Source organism: Natrix helvetica (genome assembly GCF_964273705.1).
Source record: "Natrix helvetica genome assembly, chromosome: 3".
Classification (NCBI taxonomy): Eukaryota; Metazoa; Chordata; class Lepidosauria; order Squamata; family Natricidae; genus Natrix; species Natrix helvetica.
Window position 1 is genome coordinate 78,627,515 of NC_138549.1, and position 23,427 is coordinate 78,650,941.

At 38.2% G+C, this 23,427-nt stretch overlaps 1 protein-coding gene across 5 annotated transcripts in view; it reads right to left on the reverse strand.

Annotated features, from left to right (window-relative positions):
* GPSM2 (G protein signaling modulator 2) overlaps nt 1-20,956 on the reverse strand; it is a 48,963-nt gene extending 28,007 nt beyond the window's left edge. The window contains exons 1-11 of one of the 5 annotated variants that reach the window (XM_081946867.1): nt 20,708-20,954; nt 15,461-15,753; nt 9,580-9,658; nt 8,560-8,781; nt 7,367-7,502; nt 6,326-6,468; nt 5,394-5,517; nt 3,606-3,721; nt 2,160-2,315; nt 1,058-1,166; nt 698-827 (exon numbers count right to left, since the gene is read on the reverse strand). In XM_081946867.1, the coding sequence (XP_081802993.1) occupies nt 698-827; nt 1,058-1,166; nt 2,160-2,315; nt 3,606-3,721; nt 5,394-5,517; nt 6,326-6,468; nt 7,367-7,502; nt 8,560-8,780 (1,135 nt within the window). In that variant the 5' untranslated portion in view covers nt 8,781; nt 9,580-9,658; nt 15,461-15,753; nt 20,708-20,954. Of the gene's footprint in view, nt 1-697; nt 828-1,057; nt 1,167-2,159; nt 2,316-3,605; nt 3,722-5,393; nt 5,518-6,325; nt 6,469-7,366; nt 7,503-8,559; nt 8,782-9,579; nt 9,659-15,460; nt 15,754-20,522; nt 20,545-20,707 lie in introns of those variants that run through there. The other 4 variants (XM_081946868.1, XM_081946865.1, XM_081946864.1 and 1 more) reach the window with 4 other exon arrangements.
* Nucleotides 20,957-23,427: the final 2,471 nt, after the last annotated feature.

The window sequence follows — 23,427 nt, forward strand, 5'->3', positions numbered from 1 at the left end:
CCATGGAAGTGATTTGAACACCTAATTCTGATTATTTGGATGAGTGAGCGAATACTTTTGGCAATATAGTGTATGTGCAACTTGCAAATTTGCAGGTGGTGCAACATGCAAGGAGTTGTGCAGCAAAGTAATGGTCACTCCTTGCCTGTCCTGAGAAGAGAAGGGTGAGGGATGGAGATTCGCTCCATATTCCAGAGCGGGAGCGAAGCTTCATTTCTTGTTGGGTCTCGCGGGCCTTTCTTCCAGCCCTTATTGGTGATCCACGCACTTAGGTCACACAGGGAGACATGCAACATCCTCTCAGCCCCGAGACACTGACCCACCCCAGCAGTTTCTCTTCGATGTTGGCGCCTCCATGGCCTGCCCGCTGCTCTTGCAACACAGTTAAATTTAGTGTGCTTCAGTGGGGGAAATGGCGTCCCGTCCTCCGGGGGGGGGGAATGCGGTGCTTAGACTGGCCAGTGGGGCTGCCCTGGAAACAGCAAAGGACCAATCCACAATGTCTGCCAGCAAAAGAGTATGGGAGGGCCGCAGGCGGCACTCCTGAGCTCCGTTTTTGCTGGCAAAGGATTGCAAGATGCAGTCGTAGCAGAAACAGAGCTCACTAGGACTGCGGGAGGCCCTCCCAAACTGCATTTTTGGTGGTAGAGGGTTGCAGGAAGCAGTCACAGCCATAAACGGTATTGGGCATATTTACCATTTAAGTTATAATCTGGAATCTGATTTTCAGTCATCACTGAGTTGTTTGTGCTGAAACTAAGACCAAGTACCATTTGAAGATCTGAGAGATTAAGTTTAGCTGTTAATTCTCCAGTCTTATCTCCAACCTGCAATCAAAGATATTACATGTTTTATGTAAATGATTTTGTTTAAAATATGTGAATCATTCTGAAACAATCTTAGAATGCTTACAAAATATAAAACCAAAGCAATCCCTGTTCTCAAGCTTTCAGTCTGTTTTTCTTTAAGTTTAGTTAGTCAATTTATTCCAACTACATACAGTACATACACATACACAAAATGCACACAATCAAGAATTAAGAATATGTGCACATACCTCTCTTGAAATATCTAAATGCTTTTCTGCATAATGCATAGCTTGATCATGGTTCCCCAAAGCTGTGCATGCATTCCCTAAACTCCAGCATGCTCTTCCTTCACCAATTCTGGAACACAGTTCAATAATATTCACGTCAAATTCTCCAGTTAAAAATAAGAGAGAGCTTTTAAATACATTTAAATACATAAATGATTTTAAATAGATATGTAGAATTCAAGGACCCTTAAAGATCTTAATCACAGTCTCCAAACTCATTCTCAGAATTTGTTGTTTGATTTAATCCTTAACAGGAGAAAACCATATATATGTAAGGTACATTAATTTTAATTTATCATATTAACTCTAATTTACTTGTTTTGCCTGTCTCAATGTAACAGTCTTAAAATGTTTTTAAAGTTATAGCAATATTTGAATTAACAAATTGCTACGTATTTCTATATCTAAACTACAAAGCTTAGATATAGAAAGCACACTAATCTCTGTGATAATGCTAATCAATACAGAATAAATATTTATTAATTATTGGAATATTTTAGAAATTAAGCATCACATAACATTATCTTCCCTGGTTCAAAAAAGCTTCATTTTCTGTTGGAAAAAGGTTTCCAAAAAACTTTATATTGGAGAAATTTTAAAAGATCTGGCAGATCACTTTCATATTAGTGCCAAAAAAGGTTGCACAGTTGAGCCCATATAAGAATAACACTAGATTTAATAGAGTCCTTTAACTTTATGGATATCTACAATTCTAAAACGATTGATAGACTCAAGGATTTGACTAAAGTTGCTCATTCAGATTGATGTAAGAATGTAAAATGGGCAATACGGAAACAGTTTAAACACCTATTTTAGTCTACCAGTTTTTCCACTTGGTACCCAAATGCCAACAGAAAACCCCAAATTTTTGATTTGTGCTTCAAAGAACTAACATAGGAGCAAACTCCTCCAATAACAGACAGAATATCTTTATTATTGCAATTAATACTACAATCCTCTATTAAACCATTTAGAATGGAGATCCTGTCTATACAAATAAGGCAATATTTCTATAGAGAACAAAAACTGTATTACTATATAGTAATTAATTTAAAACTCTTACCTGTCGTTTAATTCTTCAGCAATTGCTAAATGTTTCAGATGATAATCTATGGCCTTCTCATAATCCTGAAGTAAGGTATAGGTGTTTCCAAGGCTGTAACATGCCTGAGCTTCCACAGCCCTATCTTTAAGCTGCCTTGCAAGCTGTAATGTTTTCCTAAAGGACAAACAGATACAATATTTATTTATACGGTTCGAATCACCAGTCAATGTATCAGAATACAGTAATGTACAGTAATGAGATTTACTGGATCTATTATAAAATTCAATGCAATATATACCACTGCTCTTTAAATAATCTGGCAAAATGTTTAAAAAAGTATACAAATCCTTGTCCTTTTCAAATTGGTATATATGGCATGCATTAATACTGAAAATGTTTTGCTGCCATTACCTATTTGTCAATCAACTAATGTGATAAATAATAATCAGTAGAATATGTGGAAGTGACAGGTAATCAGCATGTCAGAAAAACTAGTCAATCATTATGGGTATTTATAATATTTACTTTTACTATTATTCAATTTTCTCAATTATCCAGCAATAATCTCTCTTTTTCTAAAGCCAGCTTGAAAAAACAATATTTCCCTTCTCTATCTGCACTGAATGATCTCAAGCAAGATACTTAATGTGCTATACTTTCCTAACCTTATAAATTAAATTAAGTTACATTGCTAAGGAATATAAACGAAATACCACACAGAGTAATCAGATGCAATTAAAAAATAGTACTTTTACATAATTACCAGGGAGAAAATTTTGCAGATATCTACCACCTAAATTTGTCAGAGTGTTTATATACCCAGATGAGGTTTTTTTTGTTTCCAATCAGCTAAAGAAGCTCTGTTTCAAATGCCATTAGCACTGAAAAACAAATTTAAACATCCTGTCTTCACCTCTGGGATAGAATTTATGTCGTATTATATTTTCAATAAAAGCTATATTCTATTTTATGTATAAAATAGCAGTGTTTAGTGCTATTTTGTACATGCTTTTGTAGGAGTGAACTTTATTGCATTCAGTGGATCAAGTTTAGGTCTAACCTTGGCAATTCTTTCTGTCTCTCGGATGAAGCTCAGATAAGATGGTTCAAGTATACTGCATGTTCATAGCTCAAATGCAGGAAATGCCTAACTATTCAAATATATATTCTATCAGCTTTAGCATTTTAGATTTATAACATATTAGGTTTTATAGAATTATGATTGGATAAGGTTGCATTTATTTTCTCATATATCAAATTTAAGCAATAATGTTTTATGAAAATGATGAAAACAAATGTAGCCAAGAACAGTTGAAGACAACAAATAAGTATTATTTTGAAATAGCTAAAGCTAATGAAATTATGCATATTTCAGAATGAAAACTTAAAAGATCTGATTGTAAGACCTCAGCAAATCAGAGTAAATGTATTAATAAAATAATATAAAACAATACTCAAACTAACTTATAATATTCAGCAGCAGTTTCAAATTCTCCCAGGAAAATATAGGCATTTCCAAGATTACTGTAGGCTCTTCTTTCTGCAGCTCTATCACCAAATTCTTTTGCAATCAAAAGGCGCTGGAAAAGAATTAGCCTGTTAATTATTGTAACAATGTTCAATGCTATTGCCAGAATAAATCACAAAGTGAATACTAAGATTCGCTCTTTTTTCATTTCTAAAACATATTTTTACCAGAACACTTTTTATTATAGAATTTGAATTACAACTATAAAGGAGTCTGCCCATCACGGTTGTAAGTCGTGACTGTTGTAAACTAAGTTTGGCATGTGACTGACTTGATTTTAGAACCCTTTTTCACAGCAGTTATTAAGCAATGCTGCACTTGTTAAGCAAACCAGTTGTTTGCCAAAAAATGGAAGTAAATGCTGGCTTTCAGTAAAAGCATCATAAAATGCAGTTATGCAACAGAGATGTAAATCAGTCCTAGTTGCCAAGTGCCAAAAATTCTCTCATGTGGTTGCGAGGGGAGTGGACAACCACTGGAACTTCAAATCCGGTTCCTAAGTAGTCCCCCAGTAAATCTATAGCAGCGATGGCGAACCTTTTTTGGCTTGCATGCCATAAGTGGGTGGAGTGCAGGGGGGGTCGTGTGTGGGCGTGCCGCACCCATAATGCAATGCACAACCCCAGTGCCCATGCGCGCACTACAGGCGCCCCCCCCCCCATTTTTACATGCTTTTTTCACCCTCCCCAGGCTCCAGAAGCTTTATAGGAGCCTGGGGAGGGTGAAAACAGCCTTCCCTGCCCCACCGGACGCCCTCCGGAGGCTTCCCTGATGCCTTCGGAACGCTCAAAACGATCCTCCGAGCAAACCAGAAGTCACTTCTGGTTTGCTCCGAGGATCGTTTTGAGCGCCCCGAAGGCTTCAGGGACTGTCCGGAGCCTTCCCTGACACCACCGGAGGGCGTCCGGGGGGGGGGGGGAGGCTGTTTTCACCCTCCCCAGGCTCCTATAAAGGCTCTGGAGCCTGGGGAGGGCGAAAAAAGCATGTAAAAATGGGGGAGGAGCGCCTGTCGTGTGCGCTCCAGGGGGGGGCGGGGGAGACTGTTTTCGCCCTCCCCAGGCTCCTATAAAGCCTCTGGAGCTTGGGGAGGGCGAAAAATGGCTTTAAAAACGCGTGCCATAGGTTCACCATCACTGATCTATAGCAACTTCAAACAATCACTAAGCAATTAGTTGTAAGTTGAGAACTATAACGTACAGAAAATAATTTTAAAGTCCTCTGTCTCCAAAAGCAGGCTGGAAGGCAACAACATTCTGTGTCTCATTGTATGCTCTGTGATGCAACATGACGTCATGCTGGCCATAGGACCATAGAAACATCTCCAGGCAACGATGGCTCTTTGGCTTAAGAAATGGAGATGAGCACCACCCCTAAAGTCGGTCATGACTAGTGAGGTAAAACCTGCAGGAACACCTTTACCTGTCTTCAACAGTTCATAGAAGTATCTGTTTTTCAGCCCAATAATGCACTTTTAAATATCACATGCATAATAAATTTATATCAGATAATCTCCTGTTTACTATTTTAAAAGGGTACATTTTAGCTTTCTTTTATAAATGTCATAGATATTTCCTTGAATATCCATCTTTCTCTTTATATTTCATATGAGAGACCAAGGAAACAATAGTATATGCTTCACTAACTTTATCCAAATGCAGTAAATGTACTTAAACAAATAATATAAACTACAATGAACCAGAGCACACCAACATGCATTCTTATACCTGTTCATGGGCAGTAACAGCACTTCGGAAGTTGCCCAGAAGATAATGTGTATTTCCCAAGTTTCCATAGGCACGTCCTTGGGCAGCTCTATCTCCCAATTCTGTTACAATTGTCAGGTTTTCCCTATTTAATATTCAAAGTTTTAAAAAGCAATTTACTAGGTTTATAATGGAAGAAATATACAAGTAACAATTATGAAAAATAATTGTTTTGCTAATTCAAAAGAAAACATTTTATGAAGATTGATTTAACGTTCATTATATATTACTATTTGCCAACCTCTTAAGGTGATGTCCTTAAATCACCTGTGATTTCACATGCTATAAATTATAGTAACAATATTGATGGCTGCTATCCAATAGTTCATATTTTTCCTTCTTAGACATTCATCTTATTTACCATATTTTTTGGACTATAAAATGCTCGGGATTTTAAGACAAGAAACAAAACAACAAAACAAGAAAACAAAATCTGCCTCTGCCTCTCAGCATCCATCCAGTATTCATCTGGCCTGTTTGCCGCCATGGTTTGTTTGCCACTACCGCAGCCCGTTCGTCACCACCGCAGCCTATTCGCCATCACAGCCCACTTTGGAACAGCTGATTGGCGCCCTAACAACCCCTCCCCTGCCACAATATTCGCTGTATAAGATGCACATACATTTCCATCCACTTTTTTTTGGGGGGGGGGGAGTGCATCTTATACTGTGAAAAATACAGTAAGTTGCTACTGCAGAAGAAATAGAGTTGAAATTTTAAATTATACTCAGTTTTATCTAAATTTTATCTCTTCCAATTTTTATGTATTAAGATCGCAAAATTAAAAGTGGCTTTAAAAGAATTAAAATAATGCATTTTAATGTATTATAAAAAGGATAGTTAAAAACTGTATCCACCTTAAAACATTAATCCACTACTAAAGCTTTTCTTACTGATAATAATCTGCAGCTTTCCTCAAGGCATTTTTAACATCATCTGGAAATTCCCCTGGATCATGGGTACCTGCACAGGCAACACTTTTACCTTTGGAGTGATACACATTTCCAAGATTATACAAAGCTCTTGCTTCTCCCACCTATAAATACAAATAAAATATTTTCTTAAAGTTTCTTGTGCTGTATAGCTACTCATTTAATTGAACAGAAAAATCTCTTATTTCCCATGAGAAATCAGGTGGTCATATAATCCACCTTTTGCTATCTTCTGACAAACTAAGTTAATGGGTAAATCAGATTCTCTTAACAATTGCCATGTTTCCCTGAATATAAGACAGTGTCTTATTTTCTTTTGAGCCTTGAAATAAACACTTGGTCTTATTTTTGGGGAGGTCTTATTATTTTTGAGGTGCAGGAGGCAGCGAGCGTGGTAATCTCATGGCTGCTGCTATGTTGCAATATTTTCAGGGAAGACCTATTTTCAGGGAAGGGCTTATTTTAGTACATACACTCAAAAGCCCAATTGGGCTTATTATCCAGGAAGGTCTTATTTTCAGGGAAGCAGGATAAGTTTCTAACAACTGTGGCAAGAAAAGTCATAAAATGGGGCAATAATACTCTTGTTTAGAAAGGAAATTTTGGGTTCAATTGGGGTTTTAAGTCAAGGACTGGCTGTAGGGATTTTTGCTATTATATACTATCTCCACACTATCCTCTGTTCACATCTTACATATTTATAAGTTTTGTATTATGTCACAGAACAATATTTTCTCCAAAGCCTGTTGATATTTTTTGATCTCCACAATACTACTGCAGGAAGAAAGTAGCAAGAATATCTTCCAATTTTTTTCTTTTTTCTTTGGGTCAGGGCGACAATAGCTAAAGATACCATCGCAACCAACTAATAAGCTTGAAGAACTTTTTTCAAAACAGTATTATTCTATTGTTGATATCAGGTTTATCTTAAATTTGTAACAGTATTCAAAGAATACACACTGTGGTTTTTTTTTCAGTATTGACTGTAGTGATTTTTCTTACCTTATCACCTAGATCTCTCGAAATATCAAGGTGCCTCTGACAGCAAACAATTGCTTCTTCAAAATTCCCAAGGACCTTCAAGGTATTCCCCAAGTTGCCACTAGCTTTAGCTTCTCCTACTTGATCCCCAATTGTTCTGAAAATTCAACATTTAGTCAGTCCTGCTTTTCTGTTAAAGTCAGCTCAATCTTGAGTAGCAGAAACATTTTTTATTAAACTTGGCAGCAAGTTTAATAAAATTTCGGCAACTATACGCTTATTATGCTTAAACATTTTACCCCCGGTCTTAATTATCTTAACTCATTATAATTATTATTTATTTGTTCTAGTTCATTTTTTCTCAGACACAGATCTTCAAATCTACCAGTATTCCCAACTAATGTATAATCATTCGAAAAAAGGGTAAAATAAAACCATGTGATCCATATTGGGGAAAGAATATATTCCATATACACATGAGTGCCTATGAATGTGTTTGGATGTATTTTATATGTTTGCTAAACTGTACTTCACAGTTATAAGCATAACATTATACCGTGAATACACTATGTTCCAGATAAAATATATCTAGAGTTTATTTTAGAAGTCAGAGGATCAGGTACCCAATTATATAGTGTAAAATATATTTTAAAGGTAACGTAATATTATTCTGAGGGTTTAATTCCTGTATGTCATTTCTTGTGAATATAATATAATGCCTAAGATAAATTACACATCATTCTCCTGAAGGATAAACTTTCTACTATCTTCCTATTCTGAGTGGTTCCTCATAACAAATTTCACTTACATGGCTAAGATAATCTGCCCTATCCAACAGCTAAGTCATATGAAATGGGGCAATTTTGGGCAATATTTAATTGAACAAATTTTTAATCATTATCACAAAAAGTGATAATATCTAGATAAAGTATAAACTTTATAGTGGTTGGAAAAAATATGAGGCTGTTATTATGGGAGGAAGGAACAATGAGTAGTAAGGTTGGCTTGGAGAAGAAGTTACATAGTCCTAAAATGGAAGGATGTGTAAGAAAGAAATTCAAAATAACCCCACCTTGACTATGTTTAGCGTAAGACAGGAAAAGGCTTTCAAGAGTTTGTCATTCCATTTTACTACAATAAATTACTGCTGTGATTGTTTCTTGAACTGGCCTATTTTGAAGGGCTGACATAAAAGTACAAAAATCTGCATTTACCTTGCAAGAGTTAAATCATGATGATGATATTCCAAAGCTTTTGCGTATTCATGCAAGTAGAAATAGGCATTGCCCAACTGGCTATAAATAGCACTGAGTGTTTTTAAGTCTTCTGTTCCAACCTGAACTGCAGCTTCAAAGAAAGATACCCCAGCTCGACAATCCCCTGCTTTACATAAACGCTCCCCTTCCAAGGCAAGCTCCAGGCATGATGCTTCCATTCTATAAATATGAAATGTAACAAAATTTGTGTTTTAAAATAATCATTATTTCTTCTAGTAGTCATTGAAGCAAAATAGAAACATTAATTTATCTCAAATACTTATTGAATTTCAAGTATTTATTGAAACATTTATTTTTGTATCACAAGTTTAAAATACATTCGTATTAGTCCCAATTAGAAAAGGAGGAAGGCTATTGGGTATTGGCAGTGGGTAGTAACTAATGAGAGGGGAAGTGTGCTGGTGGAATACTGTAATGCAGTATTGAGTTAACAACAGCAGCACAGGTAGTCCTCAAATAATGACCAATTGTTCAGCAACCATTCAAAGTTAGTGCTGAATGAGTGGTATTTATGACTAGTCCTTGAAATTCTATGCCTCACAGTTACATGATAATGATTTCTTTCGTTCCCTGGAGCTTCTCACAAGCAGGAATTTTTTCTAGACACTGATCTTCAAATCTACCGGAAAGGGTAGGGAAGCTGGCAGGAAATTGCTCTTGCTCCTGCTTTTTTGCCCACCCACACTCCATAGCCCCTATCCACTGCAGCATACCCTCCCATGGCACCCGCCCATTCTTCGGAGAACCTTTTAAGAATGGCCCTTTGCGCACCCACTGGCATAGCACTCCTGCCGTTTCCCATTTATCAATCTTTGCATTCTTGGGACTACAAAAATAACCATGACCGCTGAGATTGTTGTCACTCATTAATTAGAGTAATCACATGATCTCAGTTTATGACTGCATCACTAAGCAATGCAAATTTCAATCCCAATGGCCGTTGTAACTAAGAACTACCTGTAATAATGGCATTTAAGGGGCTTTCTTGGTTCCTATTTTCTTGGTCTCCATTCTCCTCTTTGCCTGGCTTGAAACACTATATAGGATTATAAGCAAATTTGAGCAGAATTTAAAATATGGGAGGAACGGTAGTACTTAAGCAACTTTTAGAGCTAGACTGCATCATGCATAGGATCCAGCCATTAAAGCTGCTCTTCAACCATCTTTCTACTTGCAATAATAAAAATGCCAGCATCTGGCTTACTGTGCGACCAACCATATCTTTTTTTAAAAAAAGAAACAATTAAAAGAGCAATTATCACATTGTATGATGTAACATGTAATTATCCTGTGCATATTCTGAATAAGATAATCATTGTTTCCTACTATTTTCCTAATGCCCAATGAACTTTTATAAAATTAAACTATTTTTACAAATACCATACTATGTTAATATTTTTCAATCTTAAACTGCCTTTTATTTTTTTAACCACCATGAAACAGATCAAATAGTGTATAAAGCTACTATTTTTACTTTAGTGTAATACAAAAATTGTGAAATTAAAGATGGAAAATATACACATAAAACTACCATAATCATTTAAAGGAAAAGCTACATTTTGGAAAAGCTATAAGGAAGTCATACATAACTGAGAAATTAGGGCATATATAATATACATATAAACTTTGTTTCAAATGCTCACTTGTAGGGAAAAAATCACTCTGAAGAGAAGGTCTACTTCCTCGGTATTTTAATAGAGATTTTGATAAAATCACAATTAGAGATCACATATAAAATGAAATTACTGAAAGAATACTATACCTCTTAGGTTTCGACATTCCGCAGCCTAAGCACATTGATATGACAGACATTCTTAGCTTGTGCAGGAAAAGTAAAATTTATATTTTGCTCCTGAAGTATCCCAGTTTGCCTACCTATAACATACCTATAGCATTTCTCAGAAACAGCCAACAGGTATTTTCTTCCATTTTATTAAAATGATATAACAAAATTGACTACAGCACTGTTATAATTGCAATAACAAAAGATTTAACCCTGTAGTAGGGTAATGTTAACTAATCCTCTCCTCTCCTGAGAGGTTCTCTCCGGGCACCTTATGTTAAATGTCACATCCAATTAAAATTAAATATATTCCACCCCATTCCTAAAAGGTACAATCCTATTAATGATACAATAAATGGTGTAATCCCCTCACACCACGAATTCATTTTTGGCTTGCGGGTATGTATATATGTACTGTATGTATATATGTTTGTGTGTGTATACAAATACAAACACACACACACAAATGTTTTTTTAAAAAAGCTGTGCAACACAGTAGCAAAAAAGGAAATTGGAATTTTCATTGTATTAATATTCCTAATTTTAAGGATGACTCAGGCAAAGTGCAATAAGTTTGAAACAAAAAATGAAAACTTTTCCAAGCCTGGAAACTAAGAAAGAACTTTTTAAAAGTTTTGTCTTGAGAGAGAGAGAGAGAGGAAAAAAAAGGGGGTGGAGCAGGTGCAGTACCTTTAAAAAATGTCACATAGAAGGCCAAATTGTTCCCTATTATTTCAGATTTTAAGACAAGGAATAACATTTAAGCTAAAGAAAAACAGAATTCTTTGAATGTTAGGACAGAAGCCCGACCATTGTAACAATTTGAGCCAATTTTCATTCTTTGCTGAGTGCATGTAAGTAGGTTTGAATACACATTTGTAATCCATGGATTAATTGAAATTACTGCACAAAATAAGAGCTTGGACTTTTATCTAAATGACTCCTTCTAGCCTTATGTATCTATGAAAACAACTTCCTACTCTGTCTTTTTAATGAACAATTAATTATTGTTATATAACCAAGTACTCAATAAATAATACAATTTAGGTAATGTAGGATAAAGCTCTGCAGTATTTTGGGTTTGAAAGTACAAATATAGTACAGGACTGCATTTCTTTAAAACATTGTCTTTTCCTGGGGCTGCATAGCTGCCTATACAACTGAACATCATCCTTTTAAAAGGTTTTTAGTAAAGTGTTCAGTCTTTGAATTTATTTAAATCGGAAGCCCTGGCCAAACAGGTGTGTATGGTGCTTTAAAAACTTTTCTCCATTTATTTGTATAAACCAAGACAAGCATCAATTTATCACACTGCAGCCTTGTTTTGGACTCTATGCATATTGATATTATGGATGCAATGTAAATGCAAATGTAAATATTTGCACTAGACTGTTGCTTAAGATGCTTGGTTTTGCATCTAAACAATCAATCCATTTTACTCAGATCCTTGCATATCATTTCCTGTATTCATGTACAGATGTCATTCAATTATTTATCCTGCTTTTTAAAAATAATACTGTCAATATTTTAATTCTTCTCAAGCTTTAGTCCATTTTATTTGGAAATGCTATAATTTCTATTACTTTAGATTACAAAAAGTATCATTCAATAATCATTTAAAGCAAGCAAACTAGTATGATTCAATAGTCATTTAAACATAGTTTTGAGAAACAAAACCAAACAAATTTTGTTACCAAGCCAGGGGCTCTTTATTATAGTGAACAGGTACAGCAGGTTCAAGTGTGATGATGATGCACAGGAAACAAAGTATATATTCCTACAGAGTGTGTGTATATACCATATTTTTCTGAGTATAAGACGCACCTTTTTTCCTCAAAAAAGAGGCTGACAATCTGGGTGCGTCATATACATCGAGTACAGCATTTTTTGCCTCCCAAAGCCCCACCCCCTTCACCAAAATGGCCGTTCATAGCCTTATGGAAGCTTTCAGAGAGCTGCTGAGGGGTGGAGAAGGCAGAAAATAGCAAAAAATTGGCCTCCAGCAGCACTCTATAAGCCTTCATAAGGCTATGCATGCAATTTTTTTTGACAAAAAAGGGCCGTTTTTTGCTCTTTTTGTCTCCCCCCAGGAGCACTCTGCAAGCCCCCCCCCAAGGCTGTTCATGCCTTTTATTTGAAAAAAAAAACGGGCCTGTTTTCGTGAAAAACGGGCCATTTTTGGGAGGTTTGCAGAGTGCAAAAACTCCCCCCCCCCTTTTCGGAAAGCTCTTTAGTTAGAGTGATTGATGAGCATTACATTGATCAAGTGCTGTGCAGCAGAAACAAGTATTAGGTGCTGCAGGTTGTCAGCGATTTCCTTCTCCAGCACATGGATAAATACACCTGGAAACATCTACCTACCTACTCTCTCTCTCTCCCTACCAACCTACTGTATTTCTCTTTCTCTCTCTCCCTCTCCCTACCTACCTACCTACTCTCTCTCTCTCCCCCTACCTACCTACTGTATTTCTCTCTATCACTCTATGTACCTATCTACCTACTCTCTCCCTCTCTACCTACTGTACTTCTTTCTCTCTTTCTCTCTCTCTCTCCCTCTACCTACCCTCTCTCTCTCCCTACCTATCTACTGTATCTCTCTCTCTCCCTACCTACTTTTTAAAAAAAATTGCCCCTTCAAAACCTTGGTGCATCTTATACTCCGGTGCATCTTATACTCCGAAAAATACGGTATGTATATGTATATGTATGTATATGTATGTATGTATGTATGTATATGTGTGTGTGTGTGTGTGTATGTATGTATGTATGTATGTATGCATGCATGCATGCATGCATGCATGTATGTATGTATGTATATATATATATGCTAATAATATTTTCCATCTTCCTATCTGGGAAGATTGTGCTCCTGATGAAACAAGAAATAAAAAATATTGTTTTGGGAACAGAGTTGGCAAAAGAAATTTGAATCTTCTTGTACTTTCTATTGGATCACTACTTTTAATTAAACCCAAAACTGATCTAGGTATCATAAGTATTCCTCTCTGATTGCTCTTTCTGTGTTTCAAAAATAGTCTTTTACATTCTTTGGCATTGCTATGGAAGAGCTATCTGGGTCTCCTTAAATATAAACTTGCACTTTCCATAACAGCCCAGGAGAACATGCATCTTCTTTAAGGAGACTCTTGCCAGCAAGGAATGCATTACTATGCCTGATACAAATCATATTTTTGGTTCTGGATAAAAACATTGCACATATTTTTAGCACCAACATTGTTGTTTTAGAAGATAATAAACACAATAAAAACATACAGAAACAAAGGACATATGAATAATAAAAGAATAGATATTATTCATGTAGTGACTAAAGGCATAAAAGGCTAAAATTCCAGTGGTTTTGAACTAAACTAATATTAGCTTCAGCCCAGAAAATAAGGGAGAAGAGGCTGCAGCAAATAAATCAAATCCATATGAGAAAACTCACTATTGCAGATTTATCTTAGTAACTTTGGCAAAAGTCTAGAGGTGGGTTCGGGGTAGATTACCATGTGTACGCTGATGACACGCAGCTGTACATCTCTACCCCGGACCACCCCAACGATGCCGTCGAAGTGATGTCCCGATGTCTGGAAGCCGTTCGGATCTGGATGGGAAGTAACAGACTCAAGCTCAACCCGTCCAAGACGGAGTGGCTGTGGTTACTGGCACCCCGGTTCAACCAGTTACGTCCATCACTGGCCATTGGGGGCGAACAGCTGGCCCCCGTGGATCGGGCACGCAATTTGGGCGTCCTCCTGGATGCCCGGCTGTCAATGGATGACCATGTGACAGCCGTGGCAAGGGGGGCGTTTCACCAGGTTCGCCTGGTGCGCCAATTGCGTCCCCTATTGGACCGGAACGCCCTCTGCACAGTCACTCATGCGCTTGTGACGTCTCGACTGGACTACTGTAATGCTCTCTACATGGGGCTCCCTTTGAGATGCACCCGAAGGCTGCAGCTGGTTCAGAATGCGGCCGCGCGGACAATTGTGAGAGTCACTAGATACTCCCACGTAACACCTTTGCTGCGCGGTCTGCACTGGCTACCTGTGGCTTTCCGGGTGCGTTTCAAGGTGTTGGTTATCATCTTTAAAGCGCTCCACGGCACAGGACCTAGTTATTTGCGGGATCATATCCTGCCCCATACATCCCTTCGGCCGATTCGCTCTCACAGAGAGGGACTCCTCTGGGTGCCGTCCACTAGGCAATGCCAGCGGGCGACGCCCAGGAGTAGGGCCTTCTCTGTGATGGGCCCGACCCTCTGGAATGACCTCCCCCCGGATATCAGAACTACCACTGACCTCCGCTCCTTCCGTAAGAAGCTTAAAACCCACCTGTTCAATTTAGCCGGCCTGGCCTAATTCCCAATTTTAGTCCCTCAAGCCTGCATTTTTAAATTTTTAGGAGTATGCTTTTTAGTTGATTTTAACTTTTACTATTCTGTACAGCTGTATTAGGTTTAATTCGTTTTTAAGGGTATAGGGTATTTATCTTTTGTATCTGTTTTTAATGAGATGCCTGTACACCGCCCCGAGTCCCTTCGGGGAGAGGGGGCGGTCTATAAATCTTGAAAAATAAATAAATAAATAAATAAGGTGATTTTAGAAAAATAGATCCAAATGATGATAGTGCTACAAACACAAGATTCATTTTATCCTACATGAACAAACAGGGATGGGCAATGAAAACAGACTATCTTTCACATTAAATTACTCTTAAAACAATGTACCAGGTACACCTGTTAAACACCATTCCTCACATACTGTATGTAGCTTCATAGCTTGGCTCAGCACAGGTAAAAATAAGGAAGCTTCAAGCAAAATTTGAAAAATTAAAAAGAGCATTTGTTACAATGCTCTTGTAACAGATGTTACAAGCTTATGGAAAAGGTCAATCATGGATGAACTCTAATTTTGCAATTAAAATGAATATAAATAGGATAACTAGTCATACATAAACTGAGCCATTGAAATATTGTGAATAATTAAAGTAAGCATTCAGATGCAAGCCTTAAGTTAATTTTTCAATGTATTAAAAATTAGTATATATGCCTACCTGTAACGAACATGAAACGAATTATCTTCACACATGTTTAACACAACATCTTCTTCCATCAATTCACATTCTGAATGAATTTATTATCAACTAGGCAGCATGTAGAAAAATCACCAAGGAATGAAAAAATATTCTCATAACAATGTCCCAATACGTTATTCAAGACTTGGAGTTAATAAAATTCAAATTCTTGTTGCAGTATTCTTCCTTGATTAGAAAAGGAGGTTCTTATCAGATATCACTTATATATTCAGAAGTTGTGTTACAATCTGTGTAAGTCATCAGTTGTATTTCTGCAACGAAAGTAGAAAATGCGGTTTTCAATTTCATTTATATAGTGTCAAATTACTTTTAAAAAAAATAAGATGGCAATGCTTAGTAAAGATACAACAAATGAAATTCTTGTATAAACAAAGCTTACAAAGCAAACCTTTCTCTCACACATAGAGGCAAATTTAATACATGCTGAACACTATGGATTAGTTATAAAGTAATAATTTAAAGAGATTGGTCATAGAACTATATTCTCTTTTGTTCTAAGAAAACGGTTAAAAACTTTATTTGGAGAAATTGTAGCGAATGGTTTTTTTTTACATATTTAGTTTTAAATTTTATCCTAATAAATTGCTGCAATGAAACTACAGTGGTAGAAAAATATCAGAATGAGGACTCAATATCATCCTCTTTCGCATATTTCCACTAGAATTGTACACAAAATGGAAAATACGCTTTGTTTCAACCCAGAAACAAATACTGCGATTTCTGGAAATTCCACTGAACCTGGAAAGGTTTTATTTTTCTATCTTTTGGCCAAAACAAAATCTACAGAGATGCCGAGTATGATTTCACTGATCATGGCCAGTACAAATGAAACTGTCTGTCACATTAGCTTTAGAGGAGGAAAACAAGAAAAAAAAATCTGCCTCTGCCTCCCAGCATCCATCCGGTATTGATCTGGCTAGCGTCCATGCAGCAAACAGCCTGGTCAGTTTCAACATGTTATCACAGTCCCAGCACGTGGCTCGTCAGGGCTCCACTCCATTGCACCCACCACTGGTTAACTGAGCTGAGCTGCCATCGCCACCAGGAAACACTGGAGACTTTGCTGCCGAACAGCTGACTGGCGGTTGACTCAGCTTCCCAGCTGTTCTAGGTGGCGGGAATTGCTGCCGCCAATCTCCGCTATCGATGCCAAGAACAGCTGATCGGCAGTATTCCGGGAGGCCAATCCAAACACCGATCAGCTGTTCGGTAGCAAAGGCTCGTGTTCCCCGTGGCAGCGAGTGGTGTCAGCGATGACAGGTGACAGTGCCAAGCCCCCTCCCCCTGCCTTAATATTTGCTCTATAAGACACAAAGACATTTCCCCCCACTTTTTTTTTTTTGGGGGGGGGGAAGTGCATCTTATAGTGCGAAAAATACAATATGTTTTCATCCATCTCTGGACTAAACAATAAAACAACTGTGTTTTTATTCTATATCCAGAACAAACAGGAATATTTTGGTTCAGAAATAAACCACAAGAAAGCACCTGTTCTGTACAGAATAATTTATGTAAACAAATATTTCATTGAAAAAAAATGAAATATTGGCAATGTGACTAATAAACACTACTCCTTCAACTGAAATTCTATACAAACTATCCTGAATTGCTTAGTAATTATTTCACTTAATGATAAAGTCAATGAAATGGATTGTGGTCACTAAATGAGGAGTGGGTCTAGTAGGAAGCAAGAAATAAGAGACTTAGTTTAATCTAGTGACTAAGGTACCAAGCTAGAAACCAGACTGTGGAGATTGTGAGTTCTAGTCCTGCCTCAAGCACGAAACTGGCTTGATATCTTTCGGCCGGTCAGTTTTTCTCAGCTCTACTCACCTCACAGGGTGGCATTATCAGGAATATAGAAAGAGGAAGGAATATTAAATATGTTGGCCTCCTTCAGTTATAAAAATAATAAAGGTGGATAAAAAAATGCAACAGACAATTTTCTAGAATAGGTATGTAGGATCTTTGGAGCATGAGGCTTTCTTCCTCATCCCATCTTCCATACAATAAAAATTATTTTTAATCCAACAAAAGTCCTATCTTTAAAAATCTGATTGTTATACATAACAGCATGTCAATCAGAAAATGAGGGTTATCTTTCCTCTTCTACATGCTACAAACCAGAGGTGATATTCCACCGGTTTGGACCGGTTCGCCCAAACCAGTAGCAGAAATTGCAGATGGCCCTGCCCACCCATCCCAACTCTATGGCATCCCATTTAGGCCCTTTTTTTTTTAGCAAAAAGCACATGTGCAGAATGCTTAGCACATGCAGGGAGGTGGTGTGTGCAAGTGAAGCAAGTAAGCGTGTACATGCGCCCACATTTGCGAACCGATAGGGAAGGTAAGTAAATACCACTCCTGCTACAAACCATTGCAATTCTTTTAAATCAATTATACATCCACATCAATCTTGGTTAAGCATCACACAATTATAGATTTAATTAGGATTCCTGTACAGATGGAACAAAGGAAAATAAGTGCTTGAAAGGATTGTAATTTATACTACGTCACAATCTTAAAATATTTTTTTAATAAAAACTGGTATATGTCACCAGATAAATTTTCTAGAATATATGAAGGCACTTCATATTTATATTGGAAATGTGAACAAGAAAGGCCTTTTTATCAACTTTGGTGGAGATGTGAAAAAGGTAGAATTTTTTGGATTCGAATACATACATTGAATTAAGAGGATTTTAAAGATTAACACACAATTGAGACCATATTTTTTTCTTTTATGATTGGCCAAACAGCTGGAAAAAAATCAAGGAACTTCATTTTTGTGTATAATTGCAGACATATTATTGTATGCATAGAGATAGCAAGATTACCCACATCAGAGAAAGAGTTGGTAAAGATGATGGAACTTGCTGAGATACGTAAGCTGACTTCTTGGATAAGAAAAAACAGTAAAAATACAAATGACTGCGGCTGATGTGGCGGTGGTTAAAGCGGTAGCTTTCCACGCTGCCACGCCAGCCGTAATTAGCAATGAACTGTGAGATTGCTTGCGGCGGCAGCAGTAGAGGGGAATAAGGAGCACAACAGGGGCCGAAGGGGGGCTTGTCGCTCTGTCCGACGAGCCGATTAAGCCTAGAAGAGGCCCGAGGCCTGAACCCCTCCAGAAGGCTCAGGGAAACCGCAGAATTCCCGAATTTCAGGTCAGGAGAAATTTGGAATAGCAAAAGCCAATTGATCGAATTAAGAAGGAATTTGGATATGAAGTTTTGCCAATTAGTTAAATCAAGGTAGGAGAGATCAAAAGACACAGCTTGTCCAAGGATAGGACTGAGTCTAAGCTGGGAGGAGCTATCACGGAGGGCATGACTTATCAACTGGTAGACTCAGTCCTATTGGATACTGACAGAGTTAACCCAGGTCTGGATGATGTCTCTACCTACTGGAGAATTTATGGTTTTGATTATTGGAAAAGATACATTATAGAAAGAAGAGACGTGTTGTAACCATAAAGTTCAAAGATAAATTTGCAGCTGTACTTATAACTGCTGTAAAAAAAGTTGGAAGCTACAGGTAGTCCTTGACTTAAAACAATTGAGACTGAAATCTTCAGTCATTGAGGAAAGCAGTTAGGCAAGACATCATGTGTTCCTTGGTGCACAAACCATAATCCCTGCACTCCAGGGTTAAAAAGCTGCCTGCTGGACATACTGACTCCTATGAAGGGGCGGGGGGGGGGGAGGGAAATTCCTCCAGAAGGCAACCCTGTCACTGTTAAAAAGGCTGGCTGGAAAATGTCTATCCTGAAATCCAAGCAGGATTTTAGCAGTGTTTGCAGCATGGGGCATTTACAGCCAGGCCCCAGAGGGAAGAGAACTCCCTCTTGTTTCCTAAGAGGTGACAGCAAAATGACCCCACACTGCATCCATTCCAAAATCCAAACACATTGCAAATGCACCATGCTGCAAACACTCTATGCCAAAATTCTGCTTGGACTTTTCCAGCCAGCCCCCAGAAATCTGGGAGAGTCCACTTAGTAGTGCTAGCAACCTTTTCTGCCAGCTTCCCTATTGACTTTTTGGGGAAGCTGGCAGGGAAGATAGCAAATGGCAATCACATGATCGCAGAGCGGTTGGCAACTAGTTGCATGTGTGAACAGGTTACAAAGCCCCCAGGTCATAATCAATGTAATAATGGAAGTGCTACAACCAGAGTAACTTCAAGAGAGTTCTTGAGTTCCTTTGTTCGATGTCATAATTTCTGATGCTGAATGAATGGTTTTAAGCAAAGACTACCTGTACTTCTTTGTATTTTTTATTTCATTTTTTTGCGTTTAGCTTTTTGTTTAATTTTTTTTCTTAGTTTAGTTTGTATTCATTTTTTAAATAAAATAATACATTAAAAATTGCAAGGCAGTCCAGAGCTTTAAGGATTGGCAGCAAGCTTCACTAGGTTTTGTTATAACTTCTGAATTGCAAATTCTTAATAGAAAATCAGACCTAAGTATCGTCTTCTGCATTAGTGTTTTCATCTGCTGGCCAAAATCACTAAATATTAAGTAAGTGCTGAAAATATGGCTTTGGCACAACTCCACCTACACCAAGGTTACACAAGTTTACAATCCCAAAAATAAGAACCGTACAGTAAGAGAACGCTATTAAGCAATCCGTGCAAGAGAAATGGTAAAAACGTCTGTTGGATCCTAAAAACATCCTGTCATAACATCCATTCAAGCCAGGTCATCCTGGTCCCCAAATTTTTAAATATTGATGGGGGGGGGCGCCGACTTTCAGAAGACAACATAACTATAAATCATTTCCAGAGCAAAGAAAATCAGTCGTGCCAGCATTAATGGGAGAAAATTCTCTGATGTTCCCCCGAAAATGTACGAGGCACAAAGCCTTCATTTGGTCTCCCAATTTTGACAGACTTTTTTTTCCTTAGAGATAAAGCCTATCTCCCTAAATAAGGGTAAACCGTATTCCCCCCGCCCCCGAGGAGCATCTGACTAATCAAAATGCAGCCCATTCCTAACAAAACTCACGCGAATCCTTGCCTGCCCCCCTCCTCCCGGTATGGTTTTCTTTCAAAATGGCTCCCCTTTTAATTGTGCGGAGTCCCAAACACGGGCAGCCGTCCTCCCCCTCCTCAACTGTATCCAGGGGGCAGCTTCTGCCTTTCCCCTCGTTTTTCCCCCCTCCACGCACACAAACAGGCCGCTGGCACACTCCCCATTTATACCAGGCTCAGCGGTGCCCACGAAGGGGATTCCTTTTCGCTCACTTTCATTCCAAGCTGCCTCGGATAGCAAGCAGGCGGCCCTCCCTTCGGTCTCCACAGCTCACAACACCGTCGTCGCGAAAATACCCCCCCACCGAGAGCCAGAAAAGGGAGAGGCTCCCCACTTTTGCTTTTCACCTGCCCAGTCAAGGGCGCTCCCCCTCCGCCTCCTTGCGTGACGAGGAGGGGGGGGAGGGGGAAAAAACGGCCATCCGCGCTCTCGCGCCGCACAGCGCACGCGCCTCGCAGCCATGCCCTTTTTCTCTTGTTATAAGGCGCCGTCTTGTCTTTTAATCCGGCGCTTGTTCCGCCCGCCACGCTCCCCTCGGCATCTTTTGCATTGGCCAATCAGAAGAAGAGGGTGAAGTTGATGAGCCCTGTCCTCCCCGTCCTCCCCCTTTTCCTACGGTTAGATTTATATTCCAAGGGGAGGGGACGGGTAGAGAGATTTAAAGCGACAGTTTCCCTCGCATCGGTTTCGGGCGATGGGAAAGGTCCGCAGGAAAGGACAGGATGGTTACTTATGTGTATTGACAGGTTCATGCAATATAGAACAGATCGCCCTTTCGTCACTTTTTTTTTAAACTATTGATGTGAGCATTCGGTCGCTCCTGCACAGGGAGAGTAAAGTACAGATAGACCTCGAGTTAACAACAGTTCATCTAGTGACCGTTCAAAGTTACAACGGCACTGGAGAAAAAAGTAAGTTATGACCATTTTTCACACGACCATTGCAGCACCTCTATGGTCACATGATCAAAATTCAAAGGCTACCAACTGACTCATATTTATGACAGTTGCAATGTCCCATTGTCATTTGATCACTTTTTGCAAACTTTTGACAAGCAAAGTCAATGGGAAAGCCAGACAACACAACTGTCACTAACTTAACAACTGAAGTGATTCATTTAACAACTGTGACAAGAAAGGTCATGAAATGGGGGAAATCTCATTTAACAATTGTCTCAGCAACATAAATTTTGAGCTCTGTTATGGTTACAAGCAGTGGTGGGATTCACTTGCCTTCCCTACCAGTTCGCAAATGTGAGCACTTGTGCACCGGTACTCGCTTTGCTCGCATGCGCCATCTGTGCATGCGCAGATCACGCATTATGTGGTGGTGGGTGGGTGGGGCCTCCTGCAGCCACCACTTCCAGTTCACCCGAACCAGAGAGAATTGGCTGAATACCATCTCTGGTCGTAAGTCGAGAATTACCTGTATATGAAGACGTCGTTCTGGATTATGAGAATGAAGCTGTTGACAGCGTCTGTGAAAAACAATCATTCTTTAAGCTTCATTTCCTGCCGTTTCTGAACTAATTCAAAAGATTAATGTACTTGCAAATGAAGGTGCATAAGGTTGCCTCCATTCTTTGGGACATGTTTTCAATCACCTATATGAGTTGAGAAATATGCATCCCCCAAACTTATTATAAACTAGCTCTAGGTTTCAACTGATCGTTACATGGGGTTCTTCTATGCATGCATACTTTTGTTATATCTTTTATGATTATTTCATTATTTATATCTAGGATTTTTGGTCTGTTGCCCCCACCCAAAGTTATAAGATGGGGCAGTTAATAAGTGTGTTAAATGTATACAGTACAATACACCTATCAAATCCTTTTAGAGGATTCCTTCTAGAAAGTAGATAACCACTTTTCAAGAATTGTATTATAGTCATGCCTTTCCTTGTTCATTTACTAGATACATATTCTGCCTTTTCTTGGAACCCGACGTGATGTGCATAATATTGTCCAATTTCTTTCCCCTCAACACTAACCATGTGAGGTAGGGTTTGCATAACACTGATCCACCAAACCACTTGCATTTTGACCTAGTAGTGAGTAATATGGATTCAGTGGGTTGGATTAATTTTTAAGTACCGGTTTGAGCTTGGCAAGCCTTAAAATAATGCTTAAGAATGGATTCACTAAAGCTGTGTAGCTGAGGATGTATTTGGACTTTGGCTCTTTTTTCTTTTAAATTACAGAAGGAACATTAATGAAATTGGTATGGCTAGAGAAAGGATGGCGCAATAAAATAATCAGTTACTCACCAACAGTTCTTGGCACTATTTCAGAATAAATGTATTCACCCAGCAAAGGTGGGGCATAAAAATCATTTTTAATACTTGCTTGACAGCCAGAACATATTCATCCAAAAAACTTGCTGTAGCAGTGCAAGTTATCTGTGACATGAGTGTGATTAACGTAAAAGAACCGTATTATTAAATGCTTAACAGGCCATACATTCTAGACAATTTGTTATCCCCTTCAGCCATGCAATATACTATTTTCCTATGATACAAGTACCAGAGATTCATAATCCTTTCTTACAGTGAGTACTGTATGCAATTTCTGCTTTCATTCAGAAAATTAGCTGTATTGCTAAAATTGGTTACTAGATACCTTTTTAAGTATTTCACTGGGAATTTAATGTTTCTGAAATTTGCTTTCTATCAGTTTACCTGTGACGCCTAATAAACAAATCCTGATTAAGCATGTTTGAACACTCCCTTTATTTCAGGTAGGGCTAGATAAAATTTTCTGGTCTCTTGCCAAGTCAGTATATTTTTCCAACTATGTGCATACAAATAGATTTAAATATTAGGGTTCCTTAATGTGCACAGCCATCAGTTTCTCACTCTGTATGTGAGCTTCATATCTCAAATATTAATA